This window comes from Papaver somniferum, chromosome 7 (assembly GCF_003573695.1).
Source record: "Papaver somniferum cultivar HN1 chromosome 7, ASM357369v1, whole genome shotgun sequence".
NCBI classification, from domain to species: Eukaryota; Viridiplantae; Streptophyta; class Magnoliopsida; order Ranunculales; family Papaveraceae; genus Papaver; species Papaver somniferum.
Window position 1 is genome coordinate 154387395 of NC_039364.1, and position 18785 is coordinate 154406179.

General features: G+C 37.6%; 3 protein-coding genes across 3 annotated transcripts; 1 reads left to right on the forward strand and 2 right to left on the reverse strand.

Annotated features, from left to right (window-relative positions):
* Positions 1 to 587: 587 nt before the first annotated feature.
* LOC113298816 (ATP-dependent zinc metalloprotease FTSH 10, mitochondrial-like) lies at positions 588 to 5094 on the reverse strand. The gene is made up of 8 exons (XM_026547657.1): positions 4868 to 5094; positions 4527 to 4758; positions 4312 to 4392; positions 3941 to 4065; positions 3165 to 3647; positions 2217 to 2984; positions 1462 to 1689; positions 588 to 1222 (listed from the first exon to the last, which is right to left on the reverse strand). Exons 1-8 carry the CDS (start codon positions 4922 to 4924, stop codon positions 773 to 775), a joined length of 2424 nt encoding a protein of 807 aa, XP_026403442.1. The 5' UTR covers positions 4925 to 5094; the 3' UTR covers positions 588 to 772.
* Positions 5095 to 5652: 558 nt separating this feature from the next.
* On the reverse strand, positions 5653 to 8893 carry LOC113293093 (protein FIZZY-RELATED 3-like). The gene is made up of 10 exons (XM_026541856.1): positions 8310 to 8893; positions 8006 to 8128; positions 7757 to 7861; positions 6916 to 7095; positions 6761 to 6823; positions 6464 to 6658; positions 6277 to 6378; positions 6023 to 6085; positions 5847 to 5915; positions 5653 to 5762 (listed from the first exon to the last, which is right to left on the reverse strand). The coding sequence occupies exons 1-10, from the start codon at positions 8769 to 8771 to the stop codon at positions 5709 to 5711; spliced, it is 1416 nt and encodes a 471-aa protein (XP_026397641.1). The 5' UTR covers positions 8772 to 8893; the 3' UTR covers positions 5653 to 5708.
* Positions 8894 to 15972: 7079 nt separating this feature from the next.
* On the forward strand, positions 15973 to 16425 carry LOC113295397. Its single transcript, XM_026543736.1, has one exon. The coding sequence runs from the start codon at positions 15973 to 15975 to the stop codon at positions 16423 to 16425; it is 453 nt and encodes a 150-aa protein (XP_026399521.1).
* Positions 16426 to 18785: the final 2360 nt, after the last annotated feature.

Here is an 18785-nt window from a genome sequence, read left to right on the forward strand (position 1 = left end):
AGATCTGAAGAGAGAATCATCACAACTTAAAAAGCAACCAGAGTCAACACAGAGATTAGAGATTAGACTGGCATACATCAGCAACAAAGGCCCTAGATAAATCTATAAGCAAGCAAAACAATAACAAATATGCAATAGAAATCCTAAATAAAATGATTCGAGAAAGATGCAGAAGGATAGACATCCATAGAAGCCAATAATACTAAAACAACATCTAAAGACCAAGATAAAAAGAAGAAGAGACAGGAAAGAAACTCAAATATAAAAAAAAAAAATTGTTTATGCCATCAAATAAAAGTATTTCGTATCGGATTTCTCAGATCCATAACCCCTATCCCTTGATCTAACCTTCACCCCCAAATTGTCCAAAGATTTATTCTCTAATGGTGTTATCTGCCATATGAGAAAGGTTTTTTCGGTAGGGAAGAGGAGATGCCTAATAAACCAATTAATATAAAAGAGGAATATTTTTTTTATTTTTTTGGAAAAATCAGTTGATATCCCGCACGGGATCCACCTAAGCTGGTCCGGAGAAAACCCAATTCCTAGTTGGGAACTTGGGACAAATAGCATTACTGGACTGGCACTTGCTAATCAACACAACAAATAGTATAACAAATTCTCCCAAGCAGATGTTATTTAAGACGAAACACCAACTCCGGAGATATTGTTGACCTGTACAATTCGTTCATTTAAATAAAATACAGGAAAAAGGAGATCAAAATGGAAGAGAAGTTCTAGTATTACAAAGAGAGACTTTTTTGTATTATTTCTAGGCAGGGACAGGTATGGGTTCAAATGAAGACCCATCATCCGTGGCCTTCTTATCTTCTTCCTCAAACCCATCCTTGAATCTATCATAGTTATTTGGTTCACTTGACTTGAACGGACGCTCACCAAGTACTCGAACCAAGTCCTCTTGGTGAAGGACTTCCTTCTCCAATAGCAGTTCCGCAATCTGAGCCACTTGCTCCTTGTGGGTCTCTATTAACTCTATTGTGTGCTTGTAAGCCTTCCCCACCCATTCTCTCACCTCACTGTCAATTATAGCCCCGGTTTCGCTGCTGTAGGGCTTGGTCATCTCCATAGAATCTTCTCTTGGAGGGAAAGAAAGGAGACCTACCTTGTCGCTGAAACCATAGATGGACACTTGGGCATAGGTCATTTTGGTCACCTTCTCCAAGTCATTCTGAGCACCAGTTGAGATTTTCCCTAGCAGAACCTACACCAAAAAAAAACGCATATCAAACACTCCCGCTATCAAGGATTACTACACTACCAGGCAATTCCACAAATGGAAAATGGTTTAGAAATTTTCAGCCATTTGTAAATAGAAGTAGCCTGAATCTAGCAAGTCCAGGATTTTGTTCTCTATGGGACTACATATTTGGTGGAAAGGCAAATTGCGATAATCGAAGTACATTTATCTCCAACACAAAAGAAAAAAGGAAGTTTCAGTACCTGCTCAGAAGCTCGGCCACCAAGAGTCATGCATGTCATGTCAAAGAGCTGTTCTTTGGTCATTAGAAGGTTTTCACTGGGGACATATTGCGCAAACCCAAGTGCTGCAGTACCACGTGGAACAATCGTAACTTTAAGTAAGGGCTCTGCGTGCTCCAAAAACCATCCAGCAACAGCATGACCAGATTCATGGTAGGCAACAGTTCTTCGTTCCAACTTACTAATAACCTGCTCAACAAAAACAGGAGGAAAACATGAACGCCTTAGGACTCTTAGACGGGTCATTATACAAAAAACTACTTAAAAAAGCAATCATATATATTGGTGGAATCTTTCATGTGCTCTGTAACAAGCACATAGGCACACCAAATAAAAACTATGCAAACAGTTTATCTAAAGAATACTTCCAAAGTTCTGATCCGATAAATCTATAAGGTTTCCACGTGACTAAAGATCTGTAGCATTCCCTGAACAGTGCTTGCATAATTGAAAGAAGAAAAAAAATAAAACAATCAAGTCTAGCATAATATCAATAGAGGTATAGGGCGCATCATCCGCTTTTAGCTTCTCAAACAACTAGAGGCATCCATGCCAACTATATTTCACTACACAATCATAACGAAAAACTGAATGTAGCAAATATTTGGTTGCAGGTGATGTGATATGGTTATCAATGATGGAGAAGTCCATACTAAGTAAAATAAACATATATATAGATAAATCAAAATGAACTAGCAGAGCAAGGATTAGAATACCCTGTTTTTCTTCTCCAAGCCACCAATGATTCTATCTATAGCTGCATCAAAGTGTTCCATTGTGACTTGCGCACTCTCCTTTCTTGCTGCAATTAAGGCAGCCTCATTGCAAACATTTGCAATGTCAGCTCCAGCAAACCCAGGAGTTAATGCTGCAAGTCTCTGAGAATAGTATGATGGCTCGTGATCAAGTTTAACCTTTTGTAGATAGATACGGAAAATCTGGTCACGGCCTTTGACATCAGGTTTGTCTATTGAAATCTGACGATCAAATCGGCCTGGCCTCAGCAAGGCTTTATCCAAAATATCAGGCCTATTTGTTCCAGCAAGTACAACAACTCCAGCAGTGGTTGCAAACCCATCCATTTCCACAAGCAATTGATTGAGAGTACTCTCGCGTTCATCATTGGAACCTGTTAGGCCCCCACGTCCCCTTGCCCGACCAATTGCGTCTATCTCGTCAATAAATATAATACTAGGTGCACATTTTCTGGCTTCTGTAAATAAACTCCTAACCCTAGATGGCCCAACCCCAACAAACATCTCCATAAAATCAGAGCCAGATATAGAAAGGAAGGGTACACCAGATTCCCCGGCAGTTGCCTTTGCAAGCAGTGTCTTCCCTGTTCCAGGAGGGCCCACAAGAAGAGCACCTTTTGGTATTTTAGCTCCCAACTCCTCGTATTTCTTTGGGTTTTTAAGAAAATGTACGAACTCCATGATTTCTTGCTTCGCTTCATCACAGCCAGCTACATCTTTGAAATATATCTGGACCAAAAATAGATATCAAATGAATCATTTGAAGGCGGGAAGAACTTTTTATCAAGGAGTACTACATCAATCCAAAAAGGATTTGGTAGAACTAACGAACAGCGTGGTAATATATGGAATTCCTTACTGTTTGACAGAAAGACGGCAGTAAACTAGAAGCAGAATAATAAAACTGACCTTGTTTTTTGTATTTTTATCCGATTTTGTGAAATGGGCTTTTCCAATATTAAATATTCCACCCCTACCACCCCCTCCACCACCACCTAGTCCTCCAAGGCCGCCCTGCATTTTCCGTCCCATATACAAGAGAGATCCAAGAATCAAAAGTGTTGGGGCAAACCTCATCAGCTCTTGGTGCCAGAGTGTCTCAGCAACATAAGTTACAGGAACAAAATCATGTGAATCTACACCTAAAGCTTCCTGGGCTTCCTCCAGCTTTTCCTCAAAAGATTCAACACTGCCAATGTTAAAATAGTATTTATATTGGGCCCCATTTCCTCTAGCAGTAGTACCATCAATAGTTCCCTCTTTAACTTCATCGTTGGTTTGAATGCGTGGTGCACTCCTGACAAAAACTTTTGCAACTGATTTGTTGGAGACAACAATATGATCAACTAATCCAGGTTCGAGAAGTTTGTTTTTAAACTCTTGGAAGTTAATCTGTAATATCTATGATTAATTAGAGTATGAATATAGTACCATCCCAAAACAATACATAAAATTACAACCACTCAATGAGAAAAACGAAACTATACTCGGTAATCATCACATAACGTAGTGGTTCCTTATCCTATATAAATTGAGGGTGTATAAATAAAGCTCCCTAATCCACTAAAGATTTATCATAAGCAGTCGAATCCACTTATATAGAATTGGTGAAATCCAAAATATACAATTCACTAAGCGTTACCCATATGGAAGTGCTAGAAAGAAAAAGAAAAAAAAAGTATCACCTGCTTCTGGTCACTGGAACCGAAATTGAAAGACGAAAGAACCAATCCAATAAATATCAAAGGAGTAAGGAAGTTCTGAAACTGCTTTAGGAAGCTATCCCCCTCCTCACCGGTGTGCGCTTCCTCTGAAAAAGAAATAAGCTGACTCATTGTTGTGATTCTGAAACCTTGCATGATTGCTTAGAAGAATGAAAATAACTCAAACGCAGGTAGGATTTAGATCATATAATGTATTCTAACAGCATAAGAAAATCCTTTAGCAGAGCATCACACATCTCTGCAAATCAACAGACAATGCTATTGTGGCACTAATAATGACTAAATCAGGTCAGAACTAATGCATAAATATAAAAACATTTTGAGAAACATACCACTCTTGGAGTTGGATTCTGTCTTTTGGGAATTTCCTTTGGGAATTTCTTTTTTCTCCTTGGGGTAATAGTTCTCGTAATCTACAGTTGCATCAAATTGCATCCATTAAAACTCATCCTCTTTGCATCAAAGCCACAAATAATTAAACATTTTTCACATTTCACAATCGAAACAACTCAAACACAAATTGATTTTTCAAATAAACAGATCTTACTCTTTTTGGGGGCTCCACTACAGAAAAACCGATGTAATTTAGGGTTTGCAAGAGCAAAGTTAAATTTTGATAAGTAATTTTTGGACAAAATTTCTTTACTACCACCACCAATAGAAGTCAAATAACCCCTTACAAACCCCAATCCAACAACTTCCCCTGCAACGTTCCCATTAACCGATTGCAAAAGCCCTTCACTAGCAGACCTTCCACCATTCCCACCTAATAATCCATTCTGCACAATACAAACCCTCATTTTAAGAAACAAAACAAACAAGCAATCCAAAACCAACCAAATCATTTAGATATTAAAGACTTCGATAAACATCAAAATAAGATCTTACTCTCTGGATATATCGTGCCGAACGAGGCACTGATCTTCCTAATCTGGAAAAAATCATTCTATTTTGCAACCAAGCATCAACCAGTACACAAACTTATGGAACAAACGAATTTAAATTAGGGCTACAAACTTAGGTTTTTTTTTTTCAAAAAAAAGGATGAAAACGAAGGAAGAAATCACAGGAAATCTATGAAAGCTGAGGTTTGTTTGTTTATTTCTCTCGGGTCTTGTGTGGAACGGATATGGTTTAGACTGAGGGTGGAGGGTAAGTTGGTATTTTCAGAGTTAACTAGCTAGTGTCAAAAAGATTATCCACGCCTTTTTAAAATTGTTGATGCTGACTATTTGCCTTGGACGCTTGGCATCCAAGTTTTGAACGACTTTTGTGGACCAAGACTCATGGGATATAATCATATAAGCGCTCCTTCAGGGAGGAGTGGGCCGAGTGGCCACTCCAGGACTCCTGTTGCCTTGCAACGGAAAAACACAAGTTCAACGTAAGGTGCTAAAATTATACTGTACTTACAAAACACACTGATTGTTCTCCCTTTCATCTCAAATTAACAACAAGTACAAAAATTTCTGAACTCTTTATTAAGTATAAGTTTTTAAATATGTTTCGGATCAAGAAACCCTTAATTTAGTGCAAGTTCTTGAATATATATTTTGGATCAAGACTATACCTTTACAACACACTGCAATTTTCTTTCTTTTTTCTTTCTTTTACATGATTAATGGGATTATCAAATTCACTAGAAACGAATAAAACTGACATAAAACATGCAGTTAACTTTCCATTTACAAAAAAAAAATGTCTTCCGCTGTTATATGCAATCAACTTGCTATCGAATATGTGTTCGTCCAAGAGACCAAAGTCCACTGTCTCGCATAGATGCCTGGTACAAAATAACAGCACCGATATAAGTGGTAAACAACTCGCATGAGGTGTTTTAAATTGCAGAGATAGGTATAGGACATACCGGTGCTTTCATAGAAGGAAAGATGTTCCAAAATCGCAGTGTCTCATCCCCAGCTCCAGTTACAATTGTCTAGATGCACGTGAGTTGTTCAGTTTACATTACTAATATGAAAGGAAAAAAAATGTGGAAAAGCATAATGGAACTGGCCGAAATCATTGCTAAAGAAAGATTAATACCTGCCCGTCGGGTGATGTTGCAAGATATAGAACCCGCATGGTATGACCAGTCAGGGTTGCTACCTGTTGTCCGATTTAGTTTACCAAAAAATTGATTAGATTCTCTTTGGCCAAAAAAGAAAATTGCCAAAATAAACCGGAGCTTTTTTGAAATTTTACGCACCGAGGAAAATGAAATTTATGGTGATTATTTTTGGTTATTTCGAAGTTAATGTTTTTAAACTAATATATATGGTAAGAAGCAGCTTTGTCACCTTTGACATTGATGGATACTTCCACACCATAATTTGATTCTGGGAATAGCCATGAGTGCTGACTATCTCATTGACATTCTTACTCCATACTAAATTGCAGACCTTCAAGGGAGTATGATGAGAATTAATTAGCAGGTAATATAGAATAGATTTGGATCACTTAATGTCTGAATTTAAGTATAAAAACCTGGCTGCCCGTATCCACACTCTTCAACTGGTTTCCGTTTGTGGTGTTCCAGAATCTAATGCACCGATCAGCAGTTCCTCCGCCCGATGCAAGAAGGCCATTTTGGTGTGGTGACCAGGTAATGGCCTTGACGGCAGCTGTGTGCTGTGTAAATTTTAAGACTGGCTGAGTTGCATGCTGGTTCCAAACTAAGAGCTGACAACAAGAGCATGCAGAAATACATGTTATCATGTTAGTACCTTTATTCTGAAAGCTGGAACTTAAGAAACAAAATTAATTAGGAGCTCAAGGTAACACCTGATTATCATTTCCACCTGATGCAAGTTCCTTATCATCATGGGACCATTTCAGCCCACAAACCTAATTAAGTTGAGTAAGAATAGAAGAGTTAGGTTGCTACCATTTTCCTACAGTTGACATACCATTGATCCAAAAAGTCTTGAAGATAATACCTCAGACCTATGCCCCACAAGCTTGCTAACAAAGTCACTTGAAACACGAAGATCATGTTGAAGTATGTTACGGTCTCTACTGCCAGAAGAGAGTATACGTGAACTCCACGCCAAAACACCTGTTCTTGTTTGATGTCCGCCCATAGTACGAACCCTCTTGCACTGAGTGCCATCCCAAACCTGTTACAAAGATTGAATAGCAAAATAAACAAAAGTTTCAATGTGTTGTAAAATAGAAAGTTTTCAGGTTGGAACTACTATTGCATTAAATTGTTTTTTGGAACAACTTGGTTCTGACTCATAAAAATTTGAGCTTATATATTTTCTCACACGGGTGATTTCCTTGTGTTCCCCATATTTCGGCCATTAACTAAGACTTTTTGGTAGTTTCAGGGTGGGACTGTTGTGGCATTAAAGGGCTTTTTCGGTAGCATCAATAACTTCGTCGACCCATATAAATGTTCGAATGTGTAAATTCTCCCACGTATGGGAGATTTTCTTGTGTTCCCCATATCTTGGGCATTAACATAAAGAGTTCAGTAGTTTCAAGGCGGAACTATTACGTCATTTGAATGGTTTCTCGGCGGCATTAACAATGTCTTTCAACCCATATAACTATCTGTATACTATCTCCAACACCAGAAGTGATATTCTAGAGTTCGCCATATCTCGGGCATTAACTTAAAGATTTTGCTAGTTCCATTCCTTCTAATAATGGTAACAAATATTTGAACATATAAAATCTCCCAGACAGGGGTGATTTTCTTCTGTTCACCATATATCAGCCATTAACAAAAAGATTTTGCTAGTTTCATTTCTTTAATAATGGTAAAATCTTTACCTGAACTTCCCCATGATTTGTTCCAATAGACAGATATGATCCCTCGCGAGTCCATTGAACCGAGCATACACCATCATCAGGTCCCAAATCACACAATTTCGTCACCTAAGTAAAGAAAAATTAGTCACAAACTCTTCCCTAACCTAATAAAAAAATTAAATTCAAATACATTCTTTAGCAATGGTAATAAACACTCACAAGTTCAAAATAACAATGACAATGTGGTATATAATCAAGATAATTCTTTACCTTGCTAGTTGAAGCAGTCCATAGATAAACACAAGTACCCAATCCAACAGCAAGAACATTTTGTAAGGACCAATCAACAAGATTCAGGTAGAAATCATCTTGAAGTGAAGGTGCATCCAAAACCTACAAATCCATTTAATTTAATCCTCAGTAAGCAGCAACCATATTTTGCAATTCATTCCTATAATAGAGTCGAAAACTTCTAAAAATTGAAATTCTCATCTAAAAAACCCTACATGTAACAAATCAATTCTGACCCTTTTCAAGTTAAAATAAACAAACCTAAGGGGGGAGCATTGTTTACCTTATGTGGAGTCTTAGGTACTTTCCTAGGTGGTTTCGGAGGCGTAGAAGCTTCACTAGAGATCCCATTATCATGACCTAGAGTTGAGGGAGAATAAGGTGAAGAAGGTGAAGAAGGCTCAGTCTTGAACCTTAACATATTCTTATTAGGACTAATAGGTGAACCACCTTGACCACCACCAGGAGAATCAGAAGCAAATTCAGGACCAAAAAGTTCAGCTTTTAATAATCTAGAATAAGCTTCATTTCCACCTTCTTTAACAGGTGAGGGTTTATCAATCAACTCAAAGGTATCAAGTCTTGAAGATGATCTACAAGGGATAAATCTATCACTGTATATTGTTTTCTTTGATGGTGATGTTAATTTTGATACAGCTCTAAATGTTGTTTCCAAATGTAAGGATGTTTGAGCCATTCCAACTGGGAGATTTATCCCACTTTTCGTTCTTTGAGTTGAATCCATTCTTGGATTCTCTCTGTTGATAGAATCAACAAAATTAAGATTAGGGTTTTGAAGATTCAAGAATCAGGGTCTTCAATGGAGAAGTAAAGAAGAGGGTTCTTTTGCAGAGATGGGGATTTTAGGGTCTTTGTAACGGTTACTTTGATGCTACAGTAGTATTTGGGTTTTGGGGGACGCTGTGGGGGCTCACTTTTGGGTGAAGTGAAGATCCTAAGTAGCCGTTACATATATTATTATAAATTAGAACAATAAAATCATGGCCCACATTGAAAGATCGAATGTATAAGAAATTTTAAGGATGTAATATCAAAAAGTCTGGGCAGACCGAGATAAAAACCACACATAAAAAAAAACGCCCCTCACAGCCCACCCCTACTCGTCTTTCGAGAGTGCGGGGCCCACAAAAAAAATAAAAAATGTGAGAGGCGGTTTTTACCTGGCCCGTTTTCTCGGTCTGTAGAAAACTACTGTTATAATATTTCAGACGCGAGATGCTCGAGACCATTTTCAGAATCAAACAGAACAACCATTCAAGTATAATTCTTATTATGAAATGTTGACAGAAAAAATCACTGGATTTAATTACGAACTTACTGTCGCACAAACTAGCGCGCTGCTTGATAGTCATCGTAACTGAAAAAGCGGGGGTCTAACAACACCACCCAATTTTTCGCTTAGCAATCTGTATGGACTAACTCCGAAAACTTTCTAGAGAATCAAGACAGTCAGACTCAATCAAGGTAAAAGTATCTCAAGGAGTTAATATATCTCTCTTGTTTTGATTTACTCGATCTAATAGAAATCAACGAGTCTTTAATCAACTACAAGGAATAACTTGGATGGTACCAATGACCAATATCCAAGGATCAATCAATGACAATCAACAACCAAAGGTTGGATTATTCTAACTGATGATCTAAACGCACAACCTGTATTATTTCAATTATAAAGATAAAACAATATAATGCGGAGATAGAAATAACACAGACACCAGAAATTTTGTTAACGAGGAAAACGCAAATGCAGAAAAACCTTGGGACCTAGTCCAGATTGAACACACACTGTATTAAGCCGCTACAGACACTAGCCTACTCCAAGCTAACTTCGGACTGGACTTAGTTGAACCCCAATCAGTCTCCCACTGATCCAAGGTACAGTTGTACTCCCTACGCCTCTGATCCCAACAGGATACTGCGCACTTGATTCTCTTAGCTGATCTCACCCACAACTAACAGTTGCTACGACCCAAAATCGCAGGCTTTGACAATAAACAAATCTGTCTCACACATACAAGTCTATCAAAGGATCAATATGTCCCCCCCACAGATAAACCCCAAAAGGTTTTGTTCCGTCTTTTGATAATAATCAAGGTGAACAGGAACCAATTAATAATCCGATCTTATATTCCCGAAGAACAGCCTAGAGTTATCAATCACCTCACAACAATCTTAATCGTATGGTAGCGAAACAAGATGTTGCGGAATCACATACAATGAGACGAAGATGTTTGTGATTACTTTTCATATCTTGCCTATCGGAGATATCAATCTCAATCCAATCAATCTGATTGTACTCGTACGATAGAAGATGCAATATCAGATCACACAACTACGATAAAAGTAGTATCGGTCTGGCTTCACAATCCCAATGAAGTCTTTAAGTCGTTAACCTGGTTTTTGAAGAAGAAAACCAAAGGTTAAAGGAGAACCGACTCTAGTATGCAAACTAGTATCACACGTGAGGTGTGGTGATTATTTTTGCACAGATACTATAGTTCCCCTTATATAGTCTTTCAAATCAGGGTTTGCAATTAAGTTACCTTGGTAACAAAGCAATCAATATCCACCGTTAGATGAAAACCTGATTTAGATTCAAGCTAATATTTCTCAACCATTATATCGAAAACTTAGCTTGTTACACACACTTGACAATGCACGCTTCTAGGTTTGTTAACCATACCCAAACGTATGCACTTGTTGGTTCAACAATAATTAACCAAATGGTTAGCCATATGAGCATTCCATATCAACCATGTTCTTCTTCACCATAACTAGTACAAATGACTTCAAATGAACTAGTTAGAGAGTTGTTCAATTGCAAGGAAATCTCGTGTACTACACAAGACATAATTGAAGCAAAGATGATTTGATTCACTCGAATCAGTTCATGAACTTTTATAGCCACGGTTTGCAAACTGCATTCCTTAGTCTTTTTAAGTTTAAGTTCAGAAATCATCTTCAGATATATAACCTTCTCAAGTTCGCAGACTAGGTTCGCGGACTTAAGTTACCGGGTAGAGTTTACAAACTCCAACAGAAATTTTCGGGTATGAGAACTTCGCCAGTTCGTGGACTGAATTAGCGGACTTAGCTTCACGCAAGTAGTTTGTAAACTCCAGCAGAAAATCTCGTGTTTGAGAACTTCGGCAGTTCGCGGACTTGGATCACGCCATTCTTCCGGTTCTCTTGATCAACAGAGTTCGCAAACTTTGGTTCAAGGAATAAGACTTATACATAAATGTGTTTCCACAACAATGCTTATGTCCACCATTGGTTATGTAATCTAAAATCTCATTTCAATTATTGAAACATTCTTAGAGGACGTTATATAGTTTTTACACCATTTCTCGTCATAACAATTTACAAGATGATTGAAACATATCATGACTTTCTTCACATGGTAAAGATAAACTTGGTTAAAACGAAAAGCTTACAAAATCATATTTCGAGATATAGATAGGCGAGGTATACTCGGCTCGAAATACCAAATGTCTATAATCAAAGTCTATATATATATAGCACACGACTTCTTGTCTCAAATAGTAGGAGATAAAGTAGATAGAATTTTGAGTGATAGATAAGTTCAAGTCTTCACAAACCTTTTTGTCGAGAAGTTCCACCGGCTCCTTGAGTAGTTCTTCTACTTGTATGATGAATCGCCATGAAGTTCTTGAGCTCAACTACACTTTCTATTCTAGTCCAAGACTTAGCGATAATACAATAGAAATCAAGACTTATAGTTTTAATCACTAACATTGAAAAACATTCTTGAGATAGCAACGCATGCGAGTTCGGCCGAGTAATGCTCTAACAATCTCCTCCTTTGTCAATTTTAGTGACAAAACTGTCAATACATATCGAATACAAAAAAGATAAAAAAAACTTTAGTAGCTCCTATTCCACATGTCTAATCTTCAACATTCCTCGAAATCTTCGTCACTTCCAAGTACTCCAATGATCCCAAAGGTTGTAAGTTTAGCATCACCGTTGTTGAAGATCCGTAGCTATAACAATGAGAAAGCATCGGTCTCAGTCATTGTTATACAGTGTCATAGTATTATTACACAGTGTCAAAGTCCATTTGTATCACAACTTCAATAATAATACTATGGTGATATTTATCACTCCCGCTTAGTCAATACTCCATCTCACGTGGAAACCACTCCCTCTTACACAATGATCCGAAAACCATATGTATTTGTAGTGTGAACTACATATTAATTCTCCCCCTTTTTGTCAATAAAATTGGCAAAGGTACAAGAACGGGACCATAATGAAATTTCCGAGAGAGACATTTCATGACAAAAAGAAAAAATACATACCAACTAATTTAGATGCAATCATAAAGCCGAAGCTAAATGCAATCATCAAGGAGTTTAAAGATACAAGATAACCCCTCTAAAATTCCACAGCCGCACACCCCTCAAGATATGACCATTAAGCACAAGTTCAAAAGAATTCTCCCCCATATGATGTCATTCCCGAAGGAACAACAAGAACGACCTTAATTTCGAAAGAAAAGAAGGATTTTGAAACAAAAATGACACTAACAAGACAAAAACAACTCTACAAAAACGGAACTGGAGTAAACCTACTAGAGTTTCAAACTCAATGGCCCAAAAGATAGAGATAAGCGTAGGGGAAAGAGTTATAGAAACGTTTTAATGAACCAAAACAACACCAATAGACTGCCGCAAGTGTTGAAACGTAGCAGTGTCTAATGGTTTGGTAAGAATATCAGCCAATTGTTGTTCGGAAGGCACAAATTCCATACTTATGATACCATTTTCATAGAGATCACGAATAAAATGGTACCTTATGTCAATGTGCTTTGTTCTTGAGTGCTCAACGGGATTCTCAGTGATTTGAATCGCACTAGAGTTATCACAAAATATCTTCATTATTCCAGTATCAACTCCATAATCATCTAGCATTTGTTTCATCCATAGGAGTTGAGTATAGCATGATCCAGCAGCAATATATTTTGCCTCACATGTAGATAGGGATTGAGAATTTTGCTTCTTGCTATGCCAAGATACAAAATTTAGTCCTGTATAGTAGAAATCCCCCGATGTACTTTTTCTGTCTTCTACACATCTTGCCCAATCGGCATCTGAGTAAGAAGATAGATCAATGTTAGTATCAAAAGTGTAAGATAACCCATACCCGGCAGTGTGACTAATATATCGAATGATCCTTTTTGTAAAGCCCGTCCCAAATTCAAGGTTGTTTGTGTCATTTTATTTCGTAAGGACAAATTAGTCATTTTTTTATTCAAAGGAAATCTTGTTAGTTCAGGTGTTTAGTCTAGTCTATATTAAATTGTGGAAATGACTCTTTCCGAATTATATGACATAACTAATTATCATTTTCTTAAAATTTTAATATTATTTCATTATGCCTTAGTCTTTAGGTTAATAGTAATGTATTGAGCACATGTCAGTTTTGCCTTGGGTAGAGTTAGAGAACATTATCCTTATTAATTTGTGATGACTAAAGATATATGTTAACATGATTCGTAGAATGATTGGGAGCCGGTGGACCTGGTTACGGGAGTTAGCTTAATTAATTGATCATGTTGCCACTTCTTTTTCTGCGTTGTTTGTTAGATTAGGGACTTCTTAGTGGAATGGCAATAACTGACTAGGAACGTGTCCATGGACATACAATTTTTATTATTTTTGTTTTGGCTTTTCATCTTACTACATGTCTTAATATAATTGGTTAGCACTGGTCACCTTGTTGCGTGTCCAATTGCTATTGGAGTTTAATTAGATCGGTGGTCTAAGCACATTTACTTCGGATCGAGTTACAAACAGAGTAGACATAACAGCGTGCGGATTGTTTGGCTAGGGTTGACAAAATTTTCGTATAAAGCCACTGCTTTTGGTAAACATCCGTTATTTTCCCATCTTGTAGTCAGATAAAATATCATAGAAAAAAAATAGAAAACTTTGCCTCATGAAGAACTTGCGGCGGTGCTCTGCATAGGAACACTTTGCCATATACATCTTAGATACATCGTGAGAAGAGAAAAACGTTAGTGGTGGATTTGCGGAGCTGGGGTCTCTTTGTATCGACGATTTGGATCTGTTTTTATTTAGGATTATTTGCTAGCGTTTGAGGTAGGCGCAACACAATCAAAAACCTTCTTTTTATTTAATTTTCTTTTAATTAATTTTATTTTGTGATTTTTGATTCATATATGAATGATAATCGATGTTGTGAGTATGATTATGTATGTTGGGCTGCGGTCCATAGATTGTGATTCTTAAAAACAACTATGATGGGATACGAGATATCCTTGGGAAAGGTTTTGTTCCCTAAACCCACGTGGGGCTCCCTAGGGCGAGCGGATTTGATGTGATTGATTTGATTGTTCTTATGGATGTGGTGTTTCCATGTATTTGTGATGCTATTAACCATGCTAGTTGTTTTAAAAAGAATTGAAAATGTTTGATAAAATGTTTTGTTGCTTCTTTTCCTACTGGGTGTCACAACTCACGTCGTTTAATGACAAAAAATTCCAGATTTTATGGCACCACAAGGAGTTAATGGCGGAAAAGCGTAAAGATCGGTTTTGGTGCTATTATTAGTAGTTTGCATAGGATTTATGATTGGGATTGTAATAAAATATCATCAACTCTTTTAGATGATTTAATTAGTTATTTATTGGTTATTAAAGCTTTAAAGATTATTGGATTAATGTATAACCAAAGAAAATAATGCTTTGTTTAGACTACTCTATTTGATTGAATAATGGAAATTTCTGGATCATGTCAGTTTGACTGTCTATCATAATTATTATATAACACGTTTTTGTCTCATTTTTTTATGTTACATGTAAAAATCTCTCAATATGTACATATAAAAATTTCATATTTTTCTGAGGTCCAGAAGTAATTTTAAATCAATTGTTTTCATTGTACAAGGATCAGACGTTTTCTGTCAGATTCAATTTTACTGAAGTTGTCTATTTTTTTTAAATATTCTATGTCATGTTTTAGCCTTTATAGTCTACTGAAAACTCAAATATGGTTCTTTTATCTTTTCATAATGATCGACCAAAGAAAATTTGAAGTTGTGAGTGAATTGATATGATTTTTCTAAAACGAATCGTCACTGTTGTACGTTTCTGCAGTACTGGTCAACTACTCGTTTGACTATGGTCAAAAGGTATTTAAGATAAACTAAAAATCCTAGAAATTTTATTACTGGATAGGCGATAAGTTTGGATTCAGAATATATAATTATAATAATTTATGGATTCGTATTGGACTCAGTAAAATTATTTGAGTGACCTGGCGTCAGTTTCTGTTTTATGAATCTTTCTTAAAAACGTAATTATTTTGGATTTAATCTGGAACTTTTAACGGTGAAATTAATTTTTCTGATAAAGTATATTTCTTTAGGGTTCATGTAAATTAAAAATCACGTCAAATTAACGGTTAGATGTTCCGAAAAGAATTTTTATGTATCCGCTGCAACAGAATTTCTGAATTAAACATAATAAAGATTAAACAAAGAATTAGTCGTTTGGACTTGGGCCAAGTATGGAAGTCAGGGCCTGATATTTAAGGTAGCATTTTGGATTTTGGGTTTTGGATTTGGGTTGAAATCCAGGCCCGAAATTTGGGTGTTACAGTTTGGTATCAGAGCTAGTCTGATCCTTTGGGCAGGCTAGTTTCTGAATAAGTCGGTACGTCTATATGCTTGAATGTGAAATTGTTCGTGTATCTGTTGATTGTTGTTGTTTGAATGCGTAATAGGTTACACTTCTTTTGCATAGATAATTCTCTCGGTGTTACTTATAATTTAATGTCCTTCAATCAGGACATGTCTCGTCGTACGAATGGTTTAGCCGTCCCACATGATGAGGGTTTCGGTGAGGTTGTTCGTGCTTTGAATGTGTTGCTCAAGCGATGCAACAACAAGTGAATCTTAATCAGAATGCACCTCCTCCCCCTCCACCACCTAATCAACGAGCTTTGTTAGTTAGAAGGTTTAGTGAACAAAAGCCCGATTCCTTTAAAGGTAGTCCTGATCCACTGGTCGCTGAAGATTGGATAGATAAGATTGAGAAAATATTCACCCTATTAGGCGTGAATGACGAGGATAAGCTGGATCTTGCTGTTTTTAAGCTTGAGGGTGAGGCCACTCGCTGGTGGGACTTGACTCGTCGTTCTAGGAATGACGGTCTGTTTACCTGGGTAGAATTTCGACTCGCCTTCCTAAATAAGTACTTTCCACAAACTGCACGAAACCAACGCATGATCGAGTTTATGCAGTTGACTCAGAGAAATATGACCGTAGCACAGTACCAAGCCAAGTTTGAAGAACTTTCTCGTTTTGCTATTCATCTGGGTGGAGAATGAAGAGCTGAAGGCTTTTAAGTTTCAGGAGGGACTTAGACCTTCAATTAAGGGTAGGTTGTCTATTTTGAAGATTACCTCTTATAATGAGATAGTGGAAAGAGCGATGATTGCTGAGAGAGACATTGAGGAGGCAAATCGAATTAGAGAACGTCACAATGGGATAAGAACAAGAATAAAAATAACAACCACCCATACCAGAAGAAAGGAAATGGACCGAATATGGAGCTTCCTGCACCTTCGTGTTATCATTGCAAGCAACCTGGACATTTTAAGAGGAACTGTCCTGCACTTATTTCTCAGAGGAACCAACAACCCTTTATACCTCAGAACCAACGTCAAGGTTATCAGCAGAACCGTCCTCAGAACAATCCACCACAATACCAAGCTCGACAGCCCCCTCAGCAACCTAAGGCGTTCAACATTGCTCATGTTGGTCAGGATCCGGATAACTCAGTTGTTGAAGGTACATTCTTAGTTTACAATTCTTGGGCTAAGATATTGTTTGATACTGGTGCTACTCATTCGTTTATTGCTTCTTCGTTTGTTTTGTCTTGGGTTTGAAAACTGAATTACTTGATGGGTACTTAGGCGTAGCTAGTGCGATAGGCAGTAGTGCACGTATTGACCGCGTGGCACGAATGTGTGTAGTACGTATAGCTAAGCATGAGTTTTTGATTGACCTTTTTGTGATGAATATGTCTGGTTATGATGTAATCCTGGGTATGGATTGGTTATCTGCTCATCATGCTGTTTTTGATTGTTTTCAAAAACGTGTGACTCTTCACTCGGACGAAGGGTCAGTTGTCCACTTTACCGGAACTCGTAGTTTTGCGTCTCCCCTTATCTTGTCGGAAAGACATTTCCGACAGACTCATTCTAGAGGTTTTCTTTATCACTTAGTGATGATAGGAGATGAGCAACAAGATTCTGTCTCTACTATGGGTATTCCAGTGGTAGAGGAGTTTGAAGATGTTTTCCCTGAGGAATTACCAGGTTTACCCCCAAGAAGAGAAATGGACTTCACTATTGAAGTTCAACCTGGTACTTCGCCAATTTCGATGGCTCCTTATCGAATGGCACCAATGGAGTTAAAAGAACTAGATAAGCAACTACTCGAGTTGGAAGCTAAGGGTTTTATTCGAGGTAGTACGTCACCTTGGGGTGCACCAGTCCTTTTTGTGAAGAAGAAGGATAACTCACTGAGATTGTGCATCGATTATAGAAAACTCAACGAAGTTACAGTGAAAAATAAGTATCCCTTACCTAGGATCGAGGATTTGTTTGATCAGTTGAAAGATTCTCAGTTTTTCTCAAAAATTGATATGCGATCAGCTTATCATCAACTCCGAATCAAGGAAGAAGATATTCCAAAAACCGCTTTCCGAACTCGATTTGGACATTTCGAGTTTGTGGTGATGCCATTTGGACTTACAAATGCTCCAGCGGCATTCATGGATCTTATGCATCGAATTTTTCGACCGTACTTAGATAAATTTGTAGTGGTATTTGTAGATGACATTCTTATCTATTCACGGTCACGAGAAGATCACGAGGAATACTTGAGATTAACATTGCAGTTGTTGAGATCTCATCAGTTATACGCTAAGTTGAGTAAATGCGACTTCTGGCTTTCTGAAGTTCAGTTTTTGGGACACGTGGTATGTAGAGAAGGAATCAAAGTGGACCTATCTAAGGTTGAAGCGGTTACCAAATGGGAAAGGCCAAAGAACGTGTTTGAGATTCGTAGCTTTCTAGGCTTAGCGGGTTACTATAGACGATTCATTCAGGACTTCTCAAGTATTGCTTCACCACTGATGAAGTTGCTCGAAAGGATTCCAAGTTCGAGTGGAATAATGATTGTGAGAAGGCTTTCTCCATACTCAAGGATAAATTAACTACTGCACCAGTTTTGACAACACCAGTAAGCGGAATTGGTTATGTGATATTTTCTGATGCATCGTTGAAGGGTTTAGGATGTGTTCTTATGCAAGAAGGAAGAGTGGTAGCTTATGCCCCAAAACAATTAAAGACACATGAATTGAATTACACAACTCATGACCTCGAGTTAGCAGCTATTGTGTTCGCTCTGAGGTTGTGGAGACATTATCTGTATGGTGAGAAGATAGACATATTTTGTGACCATAAGAGCTTGCAGTATATTTTTACCCAACGAGATTTGAACCTGAGACAGAGGCGTTGAGTGGAATTTCTTAAGGATTACACGTGTACTTTCCATGACCACCCAGGAAAGGCAAATGTGGTAGCAGATGCTCTTAGCCGAAAATCGAGGGCCAATGTAGCAAGTATGACTCTTCATACTTGGGATTTGTGCAGACTTATGGAGGAAGGTGACTTGGGCC